This window comes from Thermothielavioides terrestris, chromosome 2 (genome assembly GCF_000226115.1).
Source record: "Thermothielavioides terrestris NRRL 8126 chromosome 2, complete sequence".
NCBI lineage: Eukaryota > Fungi > Ascomycota > Sordariomycetes > Sordariales > Chaetomiaceae > Thermothielavioides > Thermothielavioides terrestris.
This window is the reverse complement of record NC_016458.1, coordinates 5,245,322-5,271,011: the sequence shown is the minus strand read 5'-3', so window position 1 is coordinate 5,271,011 and position 25,690 is coordinate 5,245,322. Positions and strand designations below refer to the sequence as shown.

Genomic DNA, 25,690 nt, shown 5'->3' with positions numbered 1-25,690 from the left:
AATGGCGTTCAAGCGTTTCCTCAGCGACCTGCAACTTGAGCTGGGTGTGCCTTGGACTGTGTTCTGTGACAACACGCAGACCATCCGGCTCGTGGTGGGAGAGAACGAACGCATCAGCACTCGCCTGCGTCATGTTGACATCCACAACATGTGGCTGCGTCAGGAACACGCGAAGGGATCTTTCGAGGTCGCGTACTTGCCAACTGCTGAGATGCCTGCAGATGGGCTTACGAAGGTGTTGACTCGCCAGAAGTTCGAGCACTTCAGGGAGCTCCTCAACCTGCAGGATGTGCGTCATATGGTGCAGGGAGACGATCAGGGGGACAGGAACGCAAGGCTTGAGTAAAAAACAAACTAAACACAGGAGCGCACGCCGGCGCAAAACAGACTGGGGGGTGCCCGCACCCGCGAAACAACAAACAACAACGCGGAACTACTTGCCACCCTTCTTCTTCTTGGGAGTCATGGCGGCCAGCACCGCCGCCGCCACACCACGCGCCAGCGCCTCCGGGTCAAAGCCCGGAGCAGCCTCCTCCTCGCTCTCGTCCTCATCCTCGTCCTCCTCCTCGCTCTCCTCCTTCTTGGCCTTCTTGGCCTTCTTGGACTTCTTGGTGGGCGCGGCCGCCTTTGCCTTGCCCTTGCCCTTGCCCTTGGCGGGCGCGGGCGCGCGCTCGTCGTCATCGTCGTCGTCATCCTCGGCGTCGGCGTCCTCGCCCTCCATGGCGAGGAGGGCGCGCAGGGTGGCGCGCAGCGTCTTCTGGTCCTACCACACACAGTCAGACTAGCTCTTTTCCTTTGTCTTTTCATTTGTACTCACGAGATTGGCCTTGGGCTCCTGGCGCCCCTGCATCAGGGCCAGGAAGTGCTTGGCGGCGGGGAGCACACTCGCGGGGCTGATTCATCAGTACCGTGCGCCTTGCAACTGTGCTGACAGACTTACATGGAGCGACACTTCTTGCCGCGCGCACAGCGCGCGCACCGGGCCGCTTTGCCGGGGGCCTCCCGGCACTCCCCAGAGCTCTTGCCGCGCATGGCGGACTTCAGGCAACCCAGGCAGGGCTGCTCTCTCAGGGCGCCCTCCTCCTCCTCATCCTCCGAAGAGGAGGAGGAGGAGGAGGGGGGCGCCGCACGCTTGGAGGGGGTCTTCGGCGTGGCGGGGGTCCTGCTGCAAGTGTCAGAGACGCGGATGTACGCGCCGCGCCAGTCGGGCAGATTGTGGTGTGCTCACTTCTTGCTGGCGCCAGCGCCAGCCTTGGTGGGGGTGGCCGGGAGCGGGGGAGGCTTGTTCTTGGCCGCCTTGGCGGCGCGGGCCTTCTCGAGAGCGGCGAGGCGAGCAGAGGACGGCATGGTTGTTGTTGTTGATGTTGTTGTTGTTGCTGATGCTGCTGCTGTTGCTCGCGGTCTGCAGAGGAAGAGTTCGGGAGATGGTTTGAGGCGCACTCACCATGATTAAATACTTCCAGGAGTGCAGCCATCGACCGGCCTGCGGCACTGCGGTATTGTCTGCATGGCGCGAATGCAACAATGGGTAGCAATGGTGGGCGTGCATTCAAGACGTTGGGCAACAAAGGCCACAATGGCACACATGCGAATGATCGCAATGCTCAATTGCGCAACCTGCACCCACAATCGAGGCGGCACGATTCAAGATACGCGCCTGAATGGAGGATGGGGATGGAACGCGCTGCGCAATTGGGAACTGCGCACAATGCGATCAATGGCGCTCGCAACAATGCCAACGACAGCGCCCCTGAATGTCAACTTTGGCGCCCCTGGGTCTGACCGCATTCAGCGCAGCACGCAATTCGCCAACGCACGCGCCACAACGCGTACACAATGGCGCGCGGACAACTTGCACAATGGCGGCGGCTGCGCGCAATGGTGGGATCAATACCGGAGGCCACAGTTCAATGCGCCTGGCAGTGCGAGCTCCAGAGTCAGTGCCCAGCATGCGTGTTCCACAGACAGCCTCCTGAGAGTCTGTCTGGGGGGTGTGTCGCGTGCTAGTGCACACGTGACTCTATCTGCCAGGCTCCCTGCGCTCAGGGGGCACATGTCAGCTCTGCCCACACATGTATATAGACCTCGGCGCTCCTCCCACCCAGCTTGAGAGGAGCACCTCTCTCAATACACATGCCTCTGCATCCTGCATGGCCCCACTTCGCTGCTCTTCTCACTATAGCATTGTCCCTATACTAAAGGATTAGAAGATAAGAATTCCGTTTATCGACGGATAGTAGAATTAGCTTAAGCCTATTTAGGTTTACCTATTAAACGCCAAAGACTAAGCGATCGTCGACAAAGAATATAACAAACTATATACGTAAAGAAAGATAGACTTTATAGACTAGCTAACCCCTGTCGTTTGCCCAGTCTTCGTAGTCTACTATACAATTGCTGGAAAAACGAAAGGCAGAGCTATAGTAGACCTCTAGCCCCTAAATACATTGGTAGTACCAGATATATACCCGTTGCCCGACTAAGACGATATTATAAACATAATAATAAGCAATACGATCTTTATAGCATTCGACGCCTCTAGATTCTTCTTCCAGCTTCTAGTCGTAGAAGAATACTATAACTGTATAGTGGTCATTAGTCCTAGAGGTTTAGAACGCTCAAACGTTGTACTAATAGGATTCAAAAACTCACTAGCTTTTGTATAGCGCTTTATAGACCGCTTATTCCATAAGTATAAGCACTTTGTATACGCCTATATCGATAACATTATCATTGCTAGCAAGAATATAGAGGAGCATCTTAAGTACATTGAGATGGTTCTCGACATCCTCGACAAGGTATATATTCACATTTCAATAGAAAAATCCTTTATAGCCTACCCGTCAATAAGACTGCTTAGCTATATAGTCAATAGCGAAGGAGTAGCTAAGATAGACGATAGGATTGCCGTATTTAAGAAACTCAAGTTCCCCAACACCCTTAAGACCTTAGAGCAGTACCTTAGTATAGCCAAATAGCTACGTAAGGGCATCCTATAGTACATAGCGAAAGCGTAGCCTTTATAGGACTATAAAACTAAACTCCTTGCCTAAAGGAGAGTAAGCGGAGACCTTCCTATCGCTAAGTCGAAGAACGCTAGGAAGGCATTCACCTTGAACACTAAATTCGAGTCTATACTAGTAGAACTAAAGTCCTTCAGATTACTATAGGAACACCTATACGAGCAGTACTTCCTACATTATTACCGTCCTAACAAGCCGCTATTTATCAAGCTCGACGTAAGCGGCAAAGGATATAGAGTAATCGTCTTTCAACTCTATAGCGAATAGGACGGCACTAATATCCCTAGCCAAGACATCCCAAGTAGTAAGATCTAGCCCATTATATTCTTATCTCGTCTAACTTCCAATGTAGAAAGGAAGTATAGAAGTATAAAAACAGAAGTCGCCACTATCGTATAGGCAGTTAAAAAGCTCTAAAAAATAGTATAGTTAAACTAATACCCTATAAATATCTTAATAGACTATATAGCGACTAGAGGCATCGTAAAGTATACGTCTCTTGCCATTATAGACCTTGTAAAGGCTAATCTAAAGCTCGCCAACGCTATAAACTAGCTATCCTAGTTCGACCTTAACATCTTCTATATACTAGGAAAGCTCAACGTTGTACTAGACGCCCTATTACGTCTACCGACCTTCGAGGAAGACGCCCCTAACGAAACCTAAGACGCTATCAACGAACTAGAGGACATTTGGTCCACTATCTAGATCGATACCGAGGAATACTACGCTATAGACATTAGTACCTTCGAGCTAGTTATCAGTGACGAGTTCAAAGCTAAGCTGACTATAGCTTACCCCAACGACCGTTGGTACAATAAGATCATTAGGAGTCTCTACAATATAGAAGAACGAGCTAAGAAGATCGCTAAGCAGAGAGAACACAAAGAGCAAGAAGGAGAGCTACGAAGAAAGTAGCACCGAAAGCCATAGCTTGGACCCTATAAACTAAAGGACGGTCTCCTCTACTATATCGACCACGAAGGAGCGAGGAAGCTTTATATCCCCAACAGCTATATCAAAGACATTCTTACTATTATATACAACAACACTTACCACTTTGGTATAGACAATATAATGGCGAACCTCTCGGCATTCGCATTTAATCGAAAGCGCTAGATAGTATATAAGTACGTTCGGCATTGCCCTATATATAGAGAGAACTAGACCTTGAGAGAACCGAAGCCTAGAGACCTTCAGCTAATTCGGACACCGCTATAGCCTTTCTACATTATCACTATAGATTTCATCGTTAGTTTGCTCGCTATACCCTCCAAAAGGACACCGTAGTCAATGAAAAAGTACCTAATCCTTAACGCTATATATACTATTATCTATAAGTTTAGTAAAAAGAAGCTTCTTATAGCTAGAAACGACAAAATGTTAGTAGAGGAATAGGCAGTTATAATCCTTAGAGCGTTGACGTATATAGATTAGGGACTTCTAACGTAAATCATTAGCGACTAAGATACTAAGTTCACCTCTGACTTATAGAAAGAAATCTTTCGTATCCTAGGTATCAACCTCCTTTTCTCAATAGCCTATTATCCCTAGATAGACAGTCAATCAGAAAGGACGAACTAGACGGTAGAAATCGCTATCTATATAGAAGCTATAGAAAAACTAGGAACGCTATAGCCTCTACTTCTCCCTATATTATAGTATAATCTCAACAATATACTCGTAGTCACTATCGGAAGATCGCTAAACGAGTTGGTATACAGCTTTAAACTACGCTCTATCCTAGATATACTTTACTGTAAAAAGGGTACCGTTGCCTTCGCCGAAGCTATCAGTGTCCTTAGATAGCAGTATTAGAAGGAAGTAGCGAAATAGATCGATTATATAGGCGCTATTGCGAAGATACGTTACAACGACAAGTATATACCTACCAAGTTCGAAGTAGGAGACACCATTTACTTACAACTATACGACGGATACTATCTTCTAGAAAAGCCTAAACGAAAGTGGTCGCTATAGTAGGCAAGACCGTTTAAGATTGTCTATAAAATCGATAGGAACGCCTACGAGCTTGACTTCCTAGCTAGTTAGAAAGTCTATCCTATAGTTTCAGTTTCCTAGTTATAGAAACCGGATTAGGGGAAAGACCCCTTTAGCTATAACGTGGAGCCCCCTAGCCCTATAATCATTAACGGAGACGAGCACTAGGAAGTCGAGAGAATTGTATAATAGTATATTACTTAGAGGAACCAGAGACCTAAAGTCGAGTATCTAGTATAATAGAAAGGATTTACCGCTAAAGACGACTAGTAGATCTTATATATCTAGCTTATTGACGGTGCTAGGGAACTTGTTAAGAAGTACAAAAAGGCGTACCCTATCGACTAGGAGAAGGAACACTGTAATAAAGGTATCGCTATCAAGGAATAGAAGGAAGTGAAGGAGATTCCTTAGTCTTAGAACTAAGTTGTCGTCGAGCTACTACGGAGGAAGGGTAGCGACTATTGATAGCTATACTGTTATTGACTTTCTCTTTCTCTTTCCTTCTTTCCCGTTTCCCTCTCTTCTTTTTATTCGCTTACACTTTCTTTATTAGAATACGTTCGCTTTAGTATATCTATTACTACTATACTACTACTAGACGTATAAGCGCTGTCCTCTATCTTATAGATCTCCTAGTTTTTCCTCTCCTTACCCTTTACTTAGATATCACCAACGCTTTTAGTTATAAAACCGTAGTTATTTAGTTCGTCAAGTACTTTGCTTATCCTAGTTTTCCTATATACAGATTTGCTATTGACCTTGACCTACAAATAGTCAAGGAAAGCTATCCTATTGCTATAAAGGCATAGGGCTTCGAGCCTCGAAGGTATAATGTTCTATTCTCTAGCCGCTACTAGATAGCAACACTGTTTATTGGCTGTAAGCACTGCGCTATTGTTTTTATTTACTTCTAGAACAGCCCAACGTAGGCCACTACAATTTCCTTTCTCTTTATATATCAACCTCAATATATCTATCTTCCCTAACAATTTCTTATTATAGTCATTTGTATTTACTATACGATCGATCGTCAGATCTTCTTATTACTAAGCTATATACATTTATACAAACTACCGTCAGTCGGTATACGCTTACGCTATATTTGTAAATCGAGACAATCCGCTATATATTCTTATAATATCTATGTCAACGACAGAGGTGACTATATAGTCGATTCTTTTAGCTCGCTAATATTATCGAATAGCGAAGCGTTTAAATACAATTATATCGATATTACAGAGGGAGATACCCAACTAGCCTTCGTCGCTTACAAGATGCCTCCCTATATAAGAAAGATACCTGCTAAAGGCCACGCTATCGATACCTAGAAAAGGGAGAGTACCCGACTTATAGCTAAATAAATAGGAGGAGTAAAGAAAATCGACAATACGCCTAGCGTTCCTTTACGCGCCCTAGGAGCTTCTACGTCCTACTAGGCTATCACCAAAGACGTTGTTACTAGAACTACTTATAACAACGAAATGATAGCTACTAAAGAAGCTGATATAGCTAAAGCAATCTAAAACAGCTTAGAGACCGCTCGTAAGGAGCGATAGTAGAATGTTACCATAGACCCTATCGTAGTATCCGACAACGAACAGGAAGTCTATAAGGACTACGACGAAGCGCTAGATAGCGATGCTATATAAAAGCGTTTAGAAACTCTCTTAACTTATAAATACATAGAAGGGGAGTAGCCCCTATAACGTATACTAGGGATCAAGTATCTAGAAACTAGCAACGTCTCCTCCGCTAGCGTATAGCGCTAGGAAGTCTAGTAAGCTCTATATATTGCGTTAAAAGACGAGGCCGCTACAACTAACGACGACCTAGACGTCTTCGACGACGATAGTGCTAATTACACTAATGATGAGGAGGATATAGCGACTAAGCCGTACTATATCCCAGAGCTTCAGGAAACCTATATATCACGTAGGTACTCTCGGCGCCTAACTAGAGCTACAAACAAGTATATCACTACTATAAGCGAAGCACTTGCTTATATGTATATAGATTTTAGTCACGATGACGAATATATAGCTAAGTTAGCGATGTAATTCGCTAAGTTCCACTATATAGTCTCGAAGAAGGATTTTAGTAACAAGCCTACTAGCTTTGTATACAACCTATATATTCGGAGGATCAAAGGTACAATCAAAAGAGCTCTTAAAGAGTTCTAAAAGACGGGTATAGTTATAGCAAGCTATATACTAACCGCAATAGAAATCCTTATATTACGTTACGTCTCGCCTAAGGGCAAGGGCAACCCTTCTATAAACGTAATATTAATAGAGCTTGGACTAGCCCATTATAACAACGTCTAAGCTATAGACATAGCGAACGGTGCTAGCTATACAGTCACCGTAAACGATAACGCTATCAAATCTCTGTAAACGGATATAAAAGCGGTATAAGCGCTAACTAAGGATCTGCTCTAATTCGCCTAGAAGTACTAAGTCTATGTCAAGGAGATCGAAAAAACTATAGTAGAATTAGCAAAGTTCATTAGTACGTTGGAAATAAATAGCAAAGCCGGTAACCTAGATCCTAGTAGTCTTGCCTTCTAGGGCAACCTTAATAATATGTACTATCACTAGATAGTAAAGATTAGCGACCTATAGCTAACGTACAATAAGACTGTAATAGATCTCCGTTATAAGAATAACGCTCTTCTAGAGAAGATCGACCTCGCTACTCGAACAACAGTGAACTTATACGACGGCATTTATATAGGACTAGTATAGCGTATATAGGACGTTAAACGCCGCTTAGCGGCTATCGAGACCTAAGCCACTACAATAGACTTACTCGCTGTAAAGGTAGCCGTTATAAAACAAGCTAGAACACCTATTTAGACCACTAGCTACTATGAACCGGTACCTAAGATCGCTTATACTACAACTACGACTATAGTATATATCGTTAAAGCTATATAGTTGCCTATATAGAAGACGCTAAGCAAGACACCTATAGCCAAAGCCGCGCTATCGGTCGTACTAGCAACGCCAGCTAAGACGCTATAGAGTCAGTGTAACGACGATATTTAATCGACGTTGGGAGCTAAAACTATTGAGGTTACGGGTAGTAAGCGCCAAAGAAAAGTAACAATCGACGATAAAGTATAGAAGACGCTAATACGTCCTCCTAAGAAAGTCAAGAAGACACTCGTATCCGCTGAACGTAGAGTAGCCACGAAGACGTCGAAGGTAGCTAAGGACGACCTATACGCTAGCGATAGCACTATCGACCTAGACAAGTAGAACAAATGAATAGGCAAATCGTAATAGAGGACCTTACTATAGACTAGAATAACGGATATAGAAATCCTATATAGGGTATAATGTAGATTAGTTTTCTTCCTTTCTATATGCTCCTTTATCCTATATTGAGTTCTATAATAATAGCGAGGACACTATCTTTTTCTTCTTATCCCTAGGCACTTGTTATACACAACTATAGCAAGGGCACCTATGACCGCACTGCGGTTAGGGGTGACAAGCGTTCCCTTAAAAAAGGGAACCTCGCTTGTAACCCCTTTGTAGAACGGTAGACTGCATCAATATACTTTTGTAACATATACTAGTGTTCAAGAGTACCGCCTCATCAGCTAACGAGGCTGAGAGGCATTGATCTTTCTTACCCTTACACGTTTACCGTCAGATGGTCGCCGAGGACCATCGGCGTATAACATTAGGAGGGCGTATCGACGTCTTCTACACCTTGTCGTCAATAGTTACTTTACGTTAGCGCTTAGTAGCAGTGACTTTAGCCATTTTAACTCCCGACGTTGAATAGGTGTTTTCATTGCGCTAGCTTTATAGCGTTTTAGCTAATGTCGTCGATATAACCGGTAATATAGCTTTAGCAATAGGTATCTTAGTAGACGTTTTCTAAGTAGGTAGCTATATAGTCTTAGTAGAGTATATAGTCGTTATAGTTACAATATAGCTAACCTTAGGCGTTGACTCTTAGCGTCTAATAGTTTAGATAGCTATAGTGGCCTACTTTGCAACGTCTACCTTTGCAATAGACAAATCTATTATAGTAGTTTAGTACTCGATAGCTAAAAAGCGACGCTCAACGTCCTATATACACTATGCTAGTCCTATATAGATACTATTATATAGGTTCACTATTGTTTAAGTAGCGAGGTCGATTTTCTCTAGAAGGGCATTATTCTTATAATAGAGATCCGTTATAGTCTTATTATATACTAGCTATAGGTTATTGATCTTTGCTATCCAGTAATAGTATATATTATTAAGGTTGCTCTAGAAGGCAAGACTACTAGGATCTAGGTTACCGGCTTTGCTATTTGCTTCTAATATACTAATAAGCTTTGCTAATTCTACTATAGTTTTTTCGACTTTTTTAACGTAGACTCGGTACTTTTAGGCGAATTAGAGTAGATCCTTAGTCAACGTTTATATAGCTTTTATATCTATTTATAGAGATTTGATAGCGTTATCGTTCATAGTGACTATATAGCTAGTACTACTTGCTATATCTATAGCTTTAGCGTTGTTGTAATAGGCTAGTCCAAGCTTTATTAATATCGCGTTTATAGAAGGGTTGCCCTTGCCTTTAGGCGAGACGTAACGTAATATAAGGATTTCTATTGTAGTTAGTATATAGCTTGCTATAACTATATTCGTCTCTTAGAACTCTTTAAGGGCTCTTTTGATTGTACCCTTGATCCTCTAAACGTATAGGTTGTATACGAAGCTAACAAGCTTGTTACTAAAATCCTTCTTTAGGACTATATAGTAGAACCTAGTGAATTATGTTGCTAGTTTAGCTATATACTTGTTATTGTAACTAAAATCTATATATATATAAGTAAACGCTTTGCTTATAGTAGCAATATATTTGTTTATAGCTTTGGTTAGACGCTAAGAGTATCTATATAATATATAGGTTTCCTAAAGCTCTAGGATATAGTATAGCTTAGTTGCTATATCCTCTTTATCATTAGTATAATCGGTACTATCGTCGTTGGAGACATCTAGGTCGTCGTTAGTTGTAGTAGCCTCGTCTTCTAATGCGATATATAGAGCTTGCTAGACTTCCTAGCGTTATATACTAGCGGAGGTAACGTTGCTAGTTTCTAGATACTTGATCCCTAGTATACGTTATAGAGGCTACTCCCCTTCTATATACTTATAAGTTAAAAGAGTTCTTAAGTGCTCTTATACAATATCGCTGTCTAGCGCTTTGTTGTAGTCCTTATAGACTTCCTATTCGTTGTTGGACACTACGATAGGGTCTGTAGTAACGTTTTACTATTGCTCTTTATAGGTAGTCTCTAAATTGTTTTAGATTACCTTAGCTATATTAGCTTCTTTAGTAGCTATTATTTCGTTGTTGTAAGTAGTTCTAGTAGCGACGTCTGTAGTAATAGCTTAGTAGGATATAGAAGCTCCTAGGGCGTATAAAGGAACGTTAGGTGTACTATCAATTTCCTTTGCTCCTCCCGCTTATTTAGCTATAAGTTGGGCGTTCTCCCTCTTCTAGATGTTGGTAGCGTAGCCTTTAGTAGACATCTTTCTTATATAGGGAGGTATCTTATAAGCGATAAAGGCTAGCTAAGTGTCTTCCTCTATAATATCGATATAATTATACTTAAGCGCTTTGCTACTCGATAACGTTAACGAGCTAAGAGAATCGACTATATAGTCGCCTCTATCGTTGACGTAGGTACTATAAGAACGTATAGTAGATTGTTTTAAGTTGCGAATATAGTATAAACGTGTACCGACTAACGGTAGCTTATATAAATATATATAGCTTAGTGATAAGAAGGTCTAACGATCGATCGTATAGTGAATGTAAATGACTACGATAAGAAATTGTTAGGGAAGATAGATATATTGAGGTTGATATATAAAGAGAAAGGAAATTGTAATAGCCTACGTTAAGCTATTTTAGAAGTAAATAAAAACAATAGCGTAGTACTTATAGCTAATAAATAGTATTGCTATCTAGTAGTAGCTAGAGAATAGAACATTGTACCCTCGAGGCTTAAACCTCTATACCTTTATAGCAATAGGATAGCTTTCTTTAACTATTTGTAGATCAAGGTCAGTAGCGAATTTATATATAGGAAAACTAAGATAAGTACTTAACGAACTAAATGACTACAGTTTTATAATTAAAAGTATTAGTAATATCTAAGTAAAGGGTAAAGAAAAGAAAAACTAAGAGATCTATAAGATAAAGGACAGCGTTTATATATCTAATAGCGATATAGCGGTAATAAATATATTAAAGCGAATATATTTTAATAAGGAAAGTATAAACAAACGAAAGGAAAAGAGGGAAATAGGAAAGAAAGAAAGGAAAAGTCAATAATAGTATAGCTATTAGTAGTCGCTACCTTTCCTTTATAATAGCTCGACGACAACTCGGTTCTAGGATTGAGGAATCTCCTTTACTTCCTTCTATTCCTTAGTAGCGATACCTTTGTTATAGTGTTCCTTCTCTTAGTCGATAAGGTACACCTTTTTATACTCTTTAACAAGTTCTTTAGTACTGTTAATAAGCTAGATATATAGGATCTACTAGTCGTCCTTGGCGGTAAATCCTTTCTATTGTACTAGATACTCAACCTTAGGTCTCTAGTTCCTCTAGATAATATATCGTTGTACAATTCTCTCGACTTCTTAATGCTCGTCTCTGTCAATGATTATAGAGCTAGGGGGTTCTATATTATAGCCAAAGGGGTCTTTCCTCTAATCTAGTTTCTATAACTAGGAAACTAAAACTATAGGATAGACTTTCTAACTAGCTAGGAAGTCAAGTTTATAGACGTTCCTATCGATTTTATAGACAATTTTGAACGGTCTTATCTACTATAGCGACTATTTTCGTTTAAGCTTTCCTAGGAGATAGTATCTATCGTATAGTCGTAGGTAAACAATATCTTCTACTTCGAACTTAGTAGGTATATACTTATCGTTATAATATATCTTTGCGATAGTATCTATATAATTAATCTGTTCTACTACTTTCTTCTAATACTATTGTCTAAGGATACTAATGGCTTTAGTAGAGGCAATGGTACCCTTCTTATAGTAAAGTATATCTAGAATAGAGTATAGTTTAAAGCTATATATCAACTTGTTTAGCAATCTTCCAATAGTGACTATAAGTATATTATTAAGGTTGTATTATAACGTAGGGAGAAGTAGAGGCTATAGCATTCTTAGTTTTTCTATAGCTTTTATATAGATAGCGATTTCTACTATCTAGTTTATCCTCTCTAATTAACTGTCTATCTAAGGATAATAGGCTATCGAGAAAAGGAGGTTAACGCCTAAGATATAAAAGATTTCCTTCTATAGGTCAGAGGTGAACTTAGTGTCTTAGTCGCTAATAATTTACATTAGGAGTCCCTAATCTATATACGTTAATGCTCTAAGGATTATAATAGCCTATTCCTCTACTAACATTTTATTGTTTCTAGCTATAAAAAACTTCTTTTTACTAAACTTGTAGATAATAGTATATATAGCATTGAGGATTAGGTACTTTTTTATTGACTATAGTGTCTCTTTAGAGGGTATAGTAGGTAAACCAACGATAAAATCTATAGTGATAGTGTAGAAAGGCTATAGCGATATTCGAATTGGCTAAAGGTCTTTAGGCTTTAGTTCTCTTAAGGTCTAGTTCTCTCTATATATAAGGCAGTGCTAAATATATTTATATACTATCTAGCGCTTTTAGTTAAACGTAAATACTAAGAGGTTCATTATTATATTGTCTATATTAAAGTAGTGAGTATTGTTATATATAACGATAAGAATGTCCTTGATATAGCTACTAGGGATATAAAGCTTCTTTACTCCTTTGTAGTCGACGTAGTAGAGGAGACCGTCCTTTAGTTTATAGGGTCTAAGCTATAGCTTTTAGTGTTACTTTCTTTATAGCTCTCCTTCTTACTTTTTGTATTCTCTCTATTTAGCGATCTTCTTAGCTTATTTTTCTATATTATAGAGACTTCTAATGATCTTATTATATTAGTGGTCGTTAGGGTAAGCTATAGTTAGCTTAGCTTTAAACTCGTTACTAATAACTAGTTTAAAGGTGCTAGTGTCTATAGTGTAGTATTCCTTAGTGTCGATCTAGGTAGTAGACTAAATATCTTCTAGTTCGTTGGTAGTATCTTAGGTTTTATTAGGGGCGTCCTCCTCGAAGGTTAGTAGGTGTAATAGGGCGTCTAGTACAACGTTGAGCTTTCTTAGTATATAGAAAATATTGAGGTCGAACTAGAATAGCTAGTTTATAGCGTTGATAAGCTTTAGGTTAGCCTTTATAAGGTCTATAGTAGTAAGAGATATATACTTTACAATACCTCTAGTTGCTATATAGTCTATTAGGATATTTATAGGGTATTGGTTTAACTATACTATTTTTTAGAGTTTTCTAACTGCCTATACGATAGTAGCGACTTCTATTTCTATACTCCTATACTTCTTTTCTACGTTGGAGGTTAGACGAGAGAGGAATATAATAGGCTAGATCTCGCTATTTAGGATATCTTAGTTAGGGATACTAGTACTATTTTATTCGCTATAGAGTTGAAAGACGATTGCTCTATATCCCTTGCTATTTACATTGAGCTTAATAAACAGTAGCTTATTAAGATGGTAATAATATAGGAAATATTATTTATATAGATATTCCTATAGTAGCTTAAAGGACTCTAGTTCCACTAGTATAGGCTTAAATTTAACGTTTAAGGTAAATACTTTCTTAGCGTTCTTCGACTTAGCGATAGGAAGGTCTCTATTTACTCTCCTTTAGGTAAGGAGCTTAGTTTTATAGTCCTATAGAGGCTACGCTTTCGCTATATACTATAGGATACCCTTATATAGCTATTTAGCTATACTAAGGTATTGCTCTAAGGTCTTAAAGGTATTAGGGAACTTAAATTTCTTAAATACAATGATCTTATCGTCTATCTTAGCTACTTCTTTGCTATTGACTATATAGCTAAGAAGTCTTACTAATAGGTAGGCTACAAAGGATTTTTCTACTAAAATATAAATGTATACCTTGTCGAGGATATTAAGAACTATCTCGATATACTTGAGGTACTCCTCTATATTCTTATTAGTAATAATGATATTATTAATATAGATATATATAAAGTACTTATATTTATAGAATAAACAGTCTATAAAGCGTTATATAAAAGCTAGTGAGTTTTTAAATCCTATTAGTACAACGTTCGAATGTTCTAAACCTCTAGGACTAATGACTACTATATAGTTATAGTGTTCTTCTATAACTAGAAGCTAGAAGAAGAATCTAGAGACGTCGAATACTATAAAGATTATATTGCCTATTATTATATTTATAATGTCGTCTTAGTTAAGCAATAGGTATATATCTAGTACTACTAATGTATTTAGAGGCTAAAGGTCTACTATAGCTCTACCTTTCGTTTTTCTAGTAACTATATAATAGACTATAAAGACTAGGTAAACGATAAGGGTTAGCTAGTTTATAAAGTCTATCTTTCCTTATATATATAGTTTATTATATTCTTTGTCGATAATTGCTTAGTCTTTAGTACTTAGTAGATAAACCTAAATAGGCTTAAGCTGATTCTACTATTTGTTGATAAGTGGAATTCTTATCTTCTGATCCTCTAATATAGGGACAATACTATAGTTATAGAAGACGTTATACTTGTCTAATAGTGCCTTTATCTCTTCTATATATTGTTTATCCCTACTATAGACGTTCACCTCTACTACTAACTTAATATATAGGATGTCGTCTAGTTTCTCGATGCTATAGGATAGTATATAGAACTCTTACTTAGTAGGTAGCTTATACTTATCCTCTATTAGTGTCTCCGTCATTGGTTTCTTACCGCTAGGCTCCTATTATATAGTCGTCGTTATCTATATATATTTATTGTCTACAACGTTATCCTAGGTCTAGTATATAAGGTTCTATACCATTGCTTAGATATTCTCCTCTAGGCTATATTAGAGGAGGTGTCTAATACATTATCCTTCGACAATAGTGATTGGGTAAGTAGTGTTGTTCTTTACAATAGCTTGGTATACGCTCTTTGTATCTACAATAATGTCTAGTATACCTTCGACGTATAAAGCGAAGTAGAGCTTATGTTTCTAGCTACCTAGGTTGTCGTTATCAATATCTATAGGCTTGAACATAGTCTCAATTAGATATTCCATTGTAGGTACAATCGTTATAGTATTCGTAGCTTTCACCTTCTAGATTATTCTTTTCTATTCTATATATACTCTTACCTTTATATTATAAATGGACTAGAAGTAATAGGTAGATATATTAAGGTTAATCTTTACTCTATTATAGAGTATAAAGTTAGTTCTAATCAATAGTTTCGCTTTTAAACCTTCAATAACGTCGGCTATTATAGTGAAATAACTATCTATATTAGTACTATAGACAATTCCTTAGATATAGAAGTTAAACTCGACTTACTTTTTGACTTTAGTATAGGCTTTAACGCCTTTGACAAAGTATAGCTTTACGTTAATCCAATGTAGGTTCTTAGCCTACTTAGAGATAAACTTCTTATCGATAAGGTTAGTATTGCTACCTATATCGAAGTAAACCTTAGTATCTAGCTCGCCTAGGTTTATACTAATATTGATTATAAGGTATATAGCTTGTTTATCTAACGCCTTTAGTAGTAATATATAGGGCTATACTTCTATAATTTATCCTTTAGTTAGTATAAAGTTTATATCTTTACTATTAAGGTCATCTTCGTTGTTACTAAGGTCGTGCTAATAGTCCGTTTAAGGTTATATAGGTCTATACTTATCTTCATTGCTATTGTTAGCTATATACTTAAAAAGCTTACAACGTATTGCGAAGACTCTACTATAGGCGATACATTGCTAAATCTATAGGAGTTGTTATAGTAGTTTATTCCAACTTAGTCTAGGCTAGTAAAAGGTATAATATAAGTAGTAAGAACTATTGGCTTCCTCGTCTTCTAATTCCTTATCCTTAGCTTTAATATCATATTTATCGACAAGAATATACCTAGTCTTCTCTAGTATTTTACAATAAAGGTTAGTATCTTCGTCGTCTTCTATTACTATAATTTCGCTATAGTATAAGAAGGTGCTATCTTCGAACTACTTCTTATATATATATATCTAAATCCGTTAGAGTTGTCGAAGTTGAGGCGGTCTTCTCTAGTTGCTATTGTCGCCTCTTCTCTAGCCGTTGAACAGTCTAAGTCCTCCTCTACGATCGTTAAACGGTCAATATCCTCTTCTATATCTAGTTACACTATAGAAGTTTCGATTATTGAATAGCTATATTTAGTTACTATCTCTATATTAATTGTTTCTAGATCATTAAGGTTTATCTTTGTCTCTTCTCTAAAGATTATAATATCCTTTTCTACCTCTTCTTATCTAAAAAGCTCCATTGTCCTCCTAGTCGTCTTCTTATCCTTTATCGTTGTACTCTATATCTATATTGTTAGCAATAGGACTATAGCCAATGATATAGCCTTTAGTAGCGTCTTAGTGGAGCTTGTCTCTAACAATATATACTTTAATGTCGAGAATACTAAGGAATATACTTATCTCTATAGTTATATCCAGTTTAGGGTATAGCTAACGAAGTTCTAGATAGAGGTAGTTATATAGGTATATTAGATATTGCTCTTTAGTAGTATCTCTCTAAATATATATATATTTAAAGTATTCTATAGCAAATTTCTAGACTAGCTTATCTTTATAGTTGTCTTTTATAGTATACTAGTTTTCGTTTAGCTATTTTTTTACTTTATATCTTTTGATACTAAACTCTTTTTTTAAACGTTTAGTCTATATTTTTATAGATATAGTCAATACTACCTTTTCTATAGTAGAGAGCTACTACTTATACTATTATAGTGTTAAGCCTTAAAGCAAGGTCTATATCTCTATATATAGGGTCTCTTCTCTTACTAGGTAGTATCTAATAACCTAATTTATCTATTTAACCTAAAGGTTAACGTCCCTATAGTATAGCTACTATTTGTTATACTATAGGTCTTAGGGTTCCTTAGACTCGTTCTCTATATTTGGCTAGAAGAGACTAGTATTCTAAATCTTCTATTTCGACGTAGGTATAGACGGCTACGAAGATATAGTGCTTCTATCCTCGGTTTTAGGCTAATGGTCTTCTATACCTATAGCCCTATTCGCTATTTCAATTATAATGTTTAGGTTCTTTATTATTCTAGCTATCTAGGTGAGAAAGTCCTATATAGCGAAAATGGCCTAGATGTCTATAGCTCTAGCTATTTGTTTAGAGGGTCTAGCTCCTTGTCTAGAGGGTCTAGCTACTTATCTATATAGTAGGCTTAGTATCTCTTAGAATAGTAAAGAGATATTAGAATCGACTAAACTATCTATATATTCTATTCTAAGGTTCTAAATAACTATATCTAATCTAGAAAGCTTAAATAGATACTAGGATAGTTGACTAGGCGTCTATAGCAATAGCTAGGGAACCTAGTTAAAAGCGCTAATTAGCTAAGCTATTAGAGATAATAGGTCTTCCTCTTTAGGTTGTCGATTCTAAGGTGGTAGATCCTACAATCCTCTTTATAGTCTTTGGTAGCGTCTACTAAGATTATAGCTATTAATAGTATAGGTTTTATATCTTTATTGAAGAATAGTTGATATATCCTAGGTTTCTAGTTACTTTTAAAAAGTTAAGCTTAGTAGAGTTGTTAGCTAGTTCTTAGTTGAATTATATCTAGTTCTTACTAATATTTCTAGCGGTATAGCTAGTCCTAGTTGCTAATCGTTGGTCCTCTAAGGCTTTAGGGTCTTTAATAGTCCCTAACTCTCTAATACTAAGGTCTTTAACGTTTCTTAGGTTAAGTCCTTAGTCTTTAAAGTAGCGTCTTCGATCCTAAGGTCTAGGATAAGGTTCTTACTAACGGCTACTTAGACTTTGTACCTAATGGTTATAAGATAAGTATAAAGAATATAATTGTCGAGTATCTAAGAGAGAGGATACTCTACGATATATAGTGTTTTAGTATACTATTAGACGTAGATATCTCCTTCTAATACCTCTTTAAGTAATATTGTAGCTTCTAGGTATTAGAGTTCTTAGGGATTAATAGCGGTTACCTATTAGACGTTGTAGGTAACCTCGAAGTCTTTAATAAACTTAAATATCTACTATATATCTTTATAGACGTTAGCGTTTATAAAGCTTAAATCTATCTAGTTTCTAACTCTTTATAAATACTTAGTACTAAAATAACGATATCTAGGCTATAAACCGGTTTATTATAAATTGTATACTCTAAAGCTTGCTCCTTTATAAAGGAGTATTATCTATCTTAGGTACTACTTTATATAACTTATTGAATATAACTTATAATATCTCTCGATCTAAACTTAGCTCCCCTCAATAGAAAGTAGATAGGTTCGAATCGTTAGTAGGCACCACTTGTTATACGTAGATAGTGCTCGGTGACCATCTGACAGTAAACGTATAAGGGTAAGAAAGATCAATGCCTCTTAGCCTCGTTAGCTGATGAGGCGGCACTCCTAAACACTAGTATATGTTACAAAAGTATATTGATATAGTCTATCTTCCTACGAAGGGGTTCTAGGTAAGGTTCCCCTTTTTTAAGGGAACGCTCGTCACCCCTGACCGCGGTACGGTTATAGGTGCCCTTGTCACAGTTGTATATAACAGGCATCGAGGGCATAACACCAAGGAATTCTATAGTAGCGCCTTCGTTGGTAGTTCTAGCAATATATCTATAGCTTCAGGAAGCCTAGAAGATAGTAGTAAGCCTTTAAATTGCATAGAAAGGCTAGGAATAAGTCGGTAGCTAGGGTTCAGGGGTAAGTGCTAGCTCGTAGTACCCAAGATCTAATTGAACGCTAGCTGACTAAGCTAGAATACGCTATAGAGCTTCAATAAGTATGTAAAAACACTAGAAAATGGCCATTTGGGCCCTTTTTTGCAATATCTACAGCTTCAATACTGATGGCGATAATGGCACTGCGTTGTATACTGCGGCAAACTGGGTGTGCGGTGCAGCCATTTGGACCCACTTTCGCCTGGTGCTTGCAAACGACAACGGAATAACTAATCATTGGCCAGCCTGCCCTGCATCACTGCAGCTGCGCTTACGCATCGCAGTAAGACGGACCAATAATTAAGCGACAGCGCCAGCAAGCGAGGTCTCGGGGCTGTTCTTCATCATAGTCACCAAGTCCTTTATGCAACCGCCTGGAGTTCTATCTGAGACCATCTGAGTGTGAAATGGGTGGAATAGGACAAGCCAGCACTGCAGTTCCAGAAATGCCCGATCCCGACCGTTTCCGCGTCATCATCGTTGGCGGCGGTGTGGCCGGGCTGACCCTGGCCAACGCGCTCGAGGTGCGTGCATGTGCCGACGCCGAATCTCCAACCTCATGTCAAGTACCATCAATGCAGAGTAGAGCGCGCTGACTGTCCCCTAGCAAGCCGGCGTCGACTACGTGCTGCTGGAGCGCCGCGGCGAGATCGCGCCCCAGGTCGGCGCCTCCATCGGCGTGTTCCCCAACGCCGCTCGCGTCAGTGCCTGTGCCGTCACGGCCCATCTCTCGGACGCCGCACTGACGTCTCTCCCGCCATGCAGATCCTCGACCAGCTCGGAGTCTGGCAGAAAGTTGATGAGGCATCTGTGAGCCTTCCCGCTCCTCCTTTTCCTTACCCTGTCGCTCGTACTGAGTCCCACTCACACGGGGCCAGGAAGGACTCAAGGTCATGTACACACGCGACGCCAAGGGCCGCCTCATCTGCAAACCGGAGCGCAGCCCGCTCCTGTCTTATGCAAGGTGGGCCCTCTGCCTTGTTTTCGTCCATGAGCATCGGGGCGAGTCTCACAAGCTGTGTTCTGTAGATTTGGGTATTTCGTCGCCTGGGGCGAGCGCCAAAATCTGCTGCGCATCTTGTTTGAAAACCTCAGGGATCCCAGTAAGGTCCTCGTTGCCAAGGACCTCGTCGACATCCAACACGATGCCGAGGGCGTCACCGCTGTTTGTGCCGACGGCTCGTCATTCCGAGGCGATATCTTGGTAGGCGCCGACGGCGTGTTCAGCAGAACGCGCAGCAAGATGTGGGAGATGGCCGAGCCGGCGAACCCCGACCTAGTCAAAAAAGAGAGAGATTGTAAGTCCCTCCCTCCCCATCTTAGATTTACCATTGGGAGACTCACCCCCACCGGGAAGGCTTAATTTCAGAGTACAACTGCCTGTTCGGCATTGCCAAGGGCGTCGCCTGCGAGCAGCTCCAGCCCGGTGATTTGCAGGGTGGCCATAATCCCGGCCGGTGCATCTTTGTCATCGGAGCCGAAGGGGGCAAGGTGTATTGGTTTGCCCAGGAGCGCCTGCCCCAGACATACCGCTTGGGCAACATCCCGCGATACACGGACGATGACGCGAGGGCCTTCGTTGCCCGCAACGGCGACCTCGTCATGATCCCGCGCCCCCACGGGCTCACGCTTGCCGACCTCTGGGAGAAGACTGTGTCTTTCCGCCTGGTCGCCGTCGAGGAGGCCAAGTTCAAGCTCTGGCACTGGGGCCGCATCGTCTGTGCGGGCGACAGCATCCATAAGAGCACCCCCAACCTGGGCGTCGGCGGGAACGCGGCCGTCGAGAGCGCCGCAGCCCTGGCCAACGGGATCAAGCGCCTCGCCGACACCTGGGCTGCCACCGGTCGGCGGCCCTCGCAGGAGGAAGTCGAGCACATGCTGGCCGAGTACCAAAAGCAGCGCGAGGTGCGGGCCGCCGCCGGCGTTGATTCCTCGGGGCTGCTGACCCGGGCCCAAAACTTGCAAGGCTGGACCAGCCGCCTGTTCGTCAAATTTGCGCTGCCGCATTTTTCCGAGTTCATCGCCGACCTGACAGGCGACGCCTTGGTCGGCGCCACCAAGCTCGACTTTCTGCCGCTGCCCATGGTCTCGCTGACCGGCACCCGGCCCTTCAACCCGACCCAGGGCGAGGGACTCCAGGAGAGCAAGCTCAAGCGCGCGCTTTTCGCGCTGCCCCTGCTTTCGCTCTGCTTCGTCGCCATGTTCGTCATGAACGCGACCCCGGCGCTGGACTGGGCATATCCTCTCCGCGACAGCGGCAAGTTTGACCTCGGCTCGGGCTCCGTCCCCATCCTCCGCTCCTTCTACGGCATCCGCGGCTTCGACGACTTCGTCGCGCTGATCAACACCTTCTTCTTCCCCGCCGTGTACGGCACGGACCCGGTCTCGCGCCGGCAGGCCATCTCCTTCCTGGCCGACCTCGCCGTGCTGCTGACCATCTGGCTCCTCGAATCCACCCGCCGCGAGAACCTGTTCACCCCCATGCAGTTGTACGTATCTCTTTCCCTGTCCCCACCCCCCCTTTACACCCTCCCCCCTTTTCCCTCCGGCATTAACCAGCGATCAACTAACCAACCCCGCCGCCGCCGTCCAGGCCCAACCTCTTCGCCCTCCTCGGCCAGGGCCTCGGCATCGGCGTCGTCGCCCCGGTCTACTGCTTCCTGCACTACGTCCTGACCCCCGTCGAGAAGTTCTCCGCGCTCGACCAGCGCCTGACCAACCTGCGCTGGTCGCGCGCCGTGCTGCCGGCAGTGGCGGCCGCGTTCGCCGCGCCCTTCTGCGCAACCGTCTTCTGGCCGGCGGGCGACCAACCCATCAGCGGCGGCAGCGGCGGAGGAGGAGGCGGCCTGCTGGCCCGCCAGCGCTGGCTGTTCGTCTGGCAGCTCTACCCGGTGTGGCTGGCGCTCGCGCTGTGGGCCGGCTCCAGGCTCTCCCGGGACACGATGCGCGACGACAAGGTGTACCGGCCGCTGAGGGATCTGCCGGTCCTCCGGGCGTCCGTGGGCGCGGCGAGTGTGTGCGCCGCGGGCGTGTGGTGGTGGGTGTGCCTTGGCGGCGGGGAGGCGTACGGGTACGGGGTGCGCAAGGTGTTTGTGCCGGCTGCGGTGCCGCGGCACTTGGGCTCGCTGACGGAGTTCACGCGCGAGTTTCTGAAGTGGGACGAGGTCTTTGGGTTTGGGTCGCACCTGGTGTGGCTGGCGTACCTGTTTGGCGATCTGGCGGAGGCGGGTATGTTGCCTGAGGGCTGGCTGACGGCGTTGGGAATGGGCCTGGTGAGCCTGCTGGCGGTTGGGCCCGGGGCGACGCTGGGGCTGGGCTGGCTGTGGCGCGAACATATCCTGGCTACACGGCGGCACAAAGAGGCGCTGACCCCGGAGAGCGTCGTCAGACTGCATGGAATTCCACCCGTGGAAACGAGACGCGACAGGGGAGAGGTACGCAGCAGTGGTGACGGACAAGGGGCGCATCTAGAGTAAAGCATAGCAACAGCAACAGAACAGCGCGGTGATTTGGAAGGCTGTAGCCAAGATTCCTTGGTGCCCACACTCTTGAACACATGGCCCAGTGTCGAAGGCTTGGTGTAGCTGGGTGCCCCTTGGCCGTCGGTCCGCTCGCCGGACTCCAACTGCCCGCGTGGATGCCCTTATTTCCTCTTCAACAGTGGGCCTCTGAGGACCAAGGGAGAAGGAGCATGGGGGCCTATGGACTGCTTCAGCCCTAAGTGCCCTCTACGCCACGATGACCTCAAGTCCATTGGCACGGGACGAGCACGCCATCCCCTCGGCTCACTCACAAGTCAAAAGGCTACTAGCCAAGGGAACCATGAAGCTGTCTCCTACACCCTTCACATTTGTGAACCTCGTTCGGGTGCATGTTGTCCCTGTCGAGGCAATTTTAATCTTTACTATGTGGCGTAGATGGATCCGCCGTCCCACGTCGGTGGATGTTACTGATCATGTACTGCTGAGGGCCACCTTGTTCTCCACAAACGACATTGAGCCACATATGCACAGTCTCCTGTGACTGGCCTCCTCACCGTTTGACATAAACTTTCGAGTCTGCCGAAAGACTGATTTAATGGGGCACCCATTAGGCTATCTGACATGCGTTGATGGGTTGGTGGGTTACGTGAGGTTTTACACCAATTCAGCCTCAGATTCTAGCCTTTCTTTGCATCTGACCTCTAGCTGAAGACATTCGTAATTCAGTGGTTATGATGTGATAGGAGGAAAAACAGCGCGTGGAAACCAACCTTCGCAAACACGTCACCTAGTCGGAGAACCCCAATATCCCGTGTTCGCTTTCTTCTTCCTGCTCCTTTCCCATGCCATCTTGGGATTGCGGTCACAGGACTCAAGAACTGGACGGAATCCCAGTTATCTCGGTAGCCCGTGACATGCCTCGATTGGTGGGCCATCTCCCCAACGCTTGCGCGTTCCCACGCTGCGTCGGAACCTGATGCTCCGTAGTACCTAGCGTGCCTCCTTGATTGTGCGCGAAAATAGTGAAGCAGCCTCGCGTAGGTCCACCTCCGTGGCTGCACCCTGCGATCCTGCGACATCGCCAAGCCCGTTGATCCTGCCAGAAGCACTCATCTCGCTCCAAAACTCGTCATGCCTCCGCGTACAGTCGCCTTCATCGCACAAGGGCTGCGGCCAAGTCTCCTGAACTGGTGTCGCGAGACGGAAGAAGCCTCCTCCGAGGGTCACCGGTGACGGTTGCCACGAGTCGTCAGTTGGGGTTCGAGTCGGAGATTCGGGACGCGGGAAGCACGAGTGCGGAGCAAGACGTGTGTGGACTGAAGAAGCAGGTATAAGTAGGAGTAGTCAGGGAACAAGAGAATGGATAGAATATATCTTCACAGTCCTGGTGTTGGGCGTCAGAAACGAGACCGGCATTAGCCTGAACACAACACGTCCTTGCCCTGGTTCGACAATGAAGACATTCACCGCCCTCCTGGCCGCAGCCGGCCTCGTCGCCGGCCATGGATATGTCGACAACGCCACCATTGGCGGCCAGTTTTATCAGGTACTCTACCGCTTCACCCAAGGTCCGCTGGCCACAACTCTATAGGTGTCATAAATTAACAAGCCACCGTCCCGCAGTTCTATCAGGTGTGCTCGCTACCGACCATGTGGTCCCGTCTCAGCAAGCCACTCACACGCCCATGATCCCCTAGCCTTACGTCGACCCGTATTTAGCAACCTTGGCACGTAGTATTTATTGTCCCAAATATTGAGCTGAACTGCACCTCCCTAGAATCCCGCGGTGCTAACATTCTTTCAGCCCGACAGGGTCTCTCGATCCATCCCGGGCAACGGCCCGGTCACGGACGTCACTCTCATCGACCTGCAGTGCAACGCCAATTCCACCCCGGCCAAGCTCCACGCCACTGCCGCTGCCGGCTCGGACGTGATTCTCCGCTGGACGCTCTGGCCTGAGTCGCACGTTGGCCCCGTCATCACCTACATGGCCCGCTGCCCCGACACGGGCTGCCAGGACTGGATGCCGGGCACTTCGTAGGAGCCCATCTTGCACCATATCCATTTCAACCGGCCACACGCACTGACCCATATGTCTGTCTACCCCTGCAGTGCGGTCTGGTTCAAGATCAAGGAGGGCGGCCGCGACGGCACTTCCAACACCTGGGCCGACGTACGTGTACCCCGTCCCAGAGAGCCAAAGCCCCCCCTTCAACAAAGCAAACATCTCAATAGCCCGAGCCTACGCACTAACCCCTCTCCTTCCCCCTCGAAAACACAGACCCCGCTGATGACGGCGCCCACCTCGTACACGTACACGATCCCCTCCTGCCTGAAGAAGGGCTACTACCTGGTCCGCCACGAGATCATCGCGCTGCACGCCGCCTACACCTACCCCGGCGCGCAGTTCTACCCGGGCTGCCACCAGCTCAACGTCACGGGCGGCGGGTCCACCGTACCGTCGAGCGGCCTGGTGGCCTTTCCCGGGGCGTACAAGGGCAGTGACCCCGGGATTACGTACGATGCGTATAAAGGTGGGTTGGCTGGTTGGCCCAGGTCTTGGTGATGGGGGAATGTGGTGATGAGGTTTATTATTTGGGATCCCGTGGCTAACGTAACCCTGGGTGTAGCGCAAACGTACCAGATTCCTGGGCCGGCGGTCTTTACTTGCTGAGAAGTGAAGATTGGAGTAGGTCTTGATTGTAGGAGATGAGAACGGAGGGGTTGGCGTGAGAAGGGATGCGGTGAGGACAGGAGGGGAGATGCCGGTCCCGCCTGGGGGAATTCGATTCTTGCCCATGCAAAGTTTTAAGCCTTGCACAAGTCAGAACAATTGGCAGTTAAGGGCAGCAAGCCAAGTCATTCATCATCGCCGGTAACCGATGGCTCCATCATCACAAGCAGAGGGGCCTCATGAGACAAGTTGGAAGCGTTGAGCGAACAAGAACTTGATCACCAAAGTCAACCAGAGATTGATTGTAAACCCTTCAATTGAATTGATCCGCTTCGAAACCAATCTATTTCCCTTCCCAAACCAATCCCTGTCCAAAACAAACTCAATATCATCCGAACTTGCACCTCCACCATCCCTGACCAGACCAATATCCCCCACAATCAATCCCCCACAATCAATCCCCCACAATCAATCCCCCACAATCAATCCCCCACAATCAATCCCCCACAATCAATCCCCCACAATTGATCCCCCACAATTAACAACCTTGATCCCCCCTCGAGTTCATGCCCGACGACCTCTCCGCCTTCGCCGGATCGCCTTGGGC

At 43.8% G+C, this 25,690-nt stretch overlaps 4 protein-coding genes across 4 annotated transcripts; 3 read left to right on the top strand and 1 right to left on the bottom strand.

Moving 5' to 3' along the window:
* Window positions 1-389: 389 nt before the first annotated feature.
* THITE_2114263 (uncharacterized protein) lies at window positions 390-1,269 on the bottom strand. The gene is made up of 3 exons (XM_003652565.1): window positions 941-1,269; window positions 818-893; window positions 390-763 (listed from the first exon to the last, which is right to left on the bottom strand). Exons 1-3 carry the CDS (start codon window positions 1,030-1,032, stop codon window positions 434-436), a joined length of 498 nt encoding a protein of 165 aa, XP_003652613.1. The 5' UTR covers window positions 1,033-1,269; the 3' UTR covers window positions 390-433.
* Window positions 1,270-2,714: 1,445 nt separating this feature from the next.
* Window positions 2,715-2,978, top strand: THITE_2045437 (uncharacterized protein; the record flags this gene model as incomplete). The annotated part of the gene is made up of 1 exon (XM_003652564.1): window positions 2,715-2,978. A coding segment is annotated over one exon (264 nt), but the record flags the coding sequence as incomplete, so codon positions are not given.
* A 16,669-nt stretch (window positions 2,979-19,647) lies between these two features.
* THITE_2114260 (uncharacterized protein) lies at window positions 19,648-22,508 on the top strand (the record flags this gene model as incomplete). Its single annotated transcript, XM_003652563.1, has 5 exons — window positions 19,648-19,737; window positions 19,806-19,891; window positions 19,957-20,225; window positions 20,285-21,416; window positions 21,521-22,508. Coding segments are annotated over exons 1-5 (2,416 nt in total), but the record flags the coding sequence as incomplete, so codon positions are not given.
* A 1,354-nt stretch (window positions 22,509-23,862) lies between these two features.
* THITE_170174 (glycoside hydrolase family 61 protein) lies at window positions 23,863-25,083 on the top strand (the record flags this gene model as incomplete). The annotated part of the gene is made up of 7 exons (XM_003652562.1): window positions 23,863-23,955; window positions 24,033-24,041; window positions 24,107-24,136; window positions 24,214-24,446; window positions 24,522-24,582; window positions 24,691-24,943; window positions 25,040-25,083. The coding sequence occupies 7 exons, from the start codon at window positions 23,863-23,865 to the stop codon at window positions 25,081-25,083; spliced, it is 723 nt and encodes a 240-aa protein (XP_003652610.1).
* Window positions 25,084-25,690: the final 607 nt, after the last annotated feature.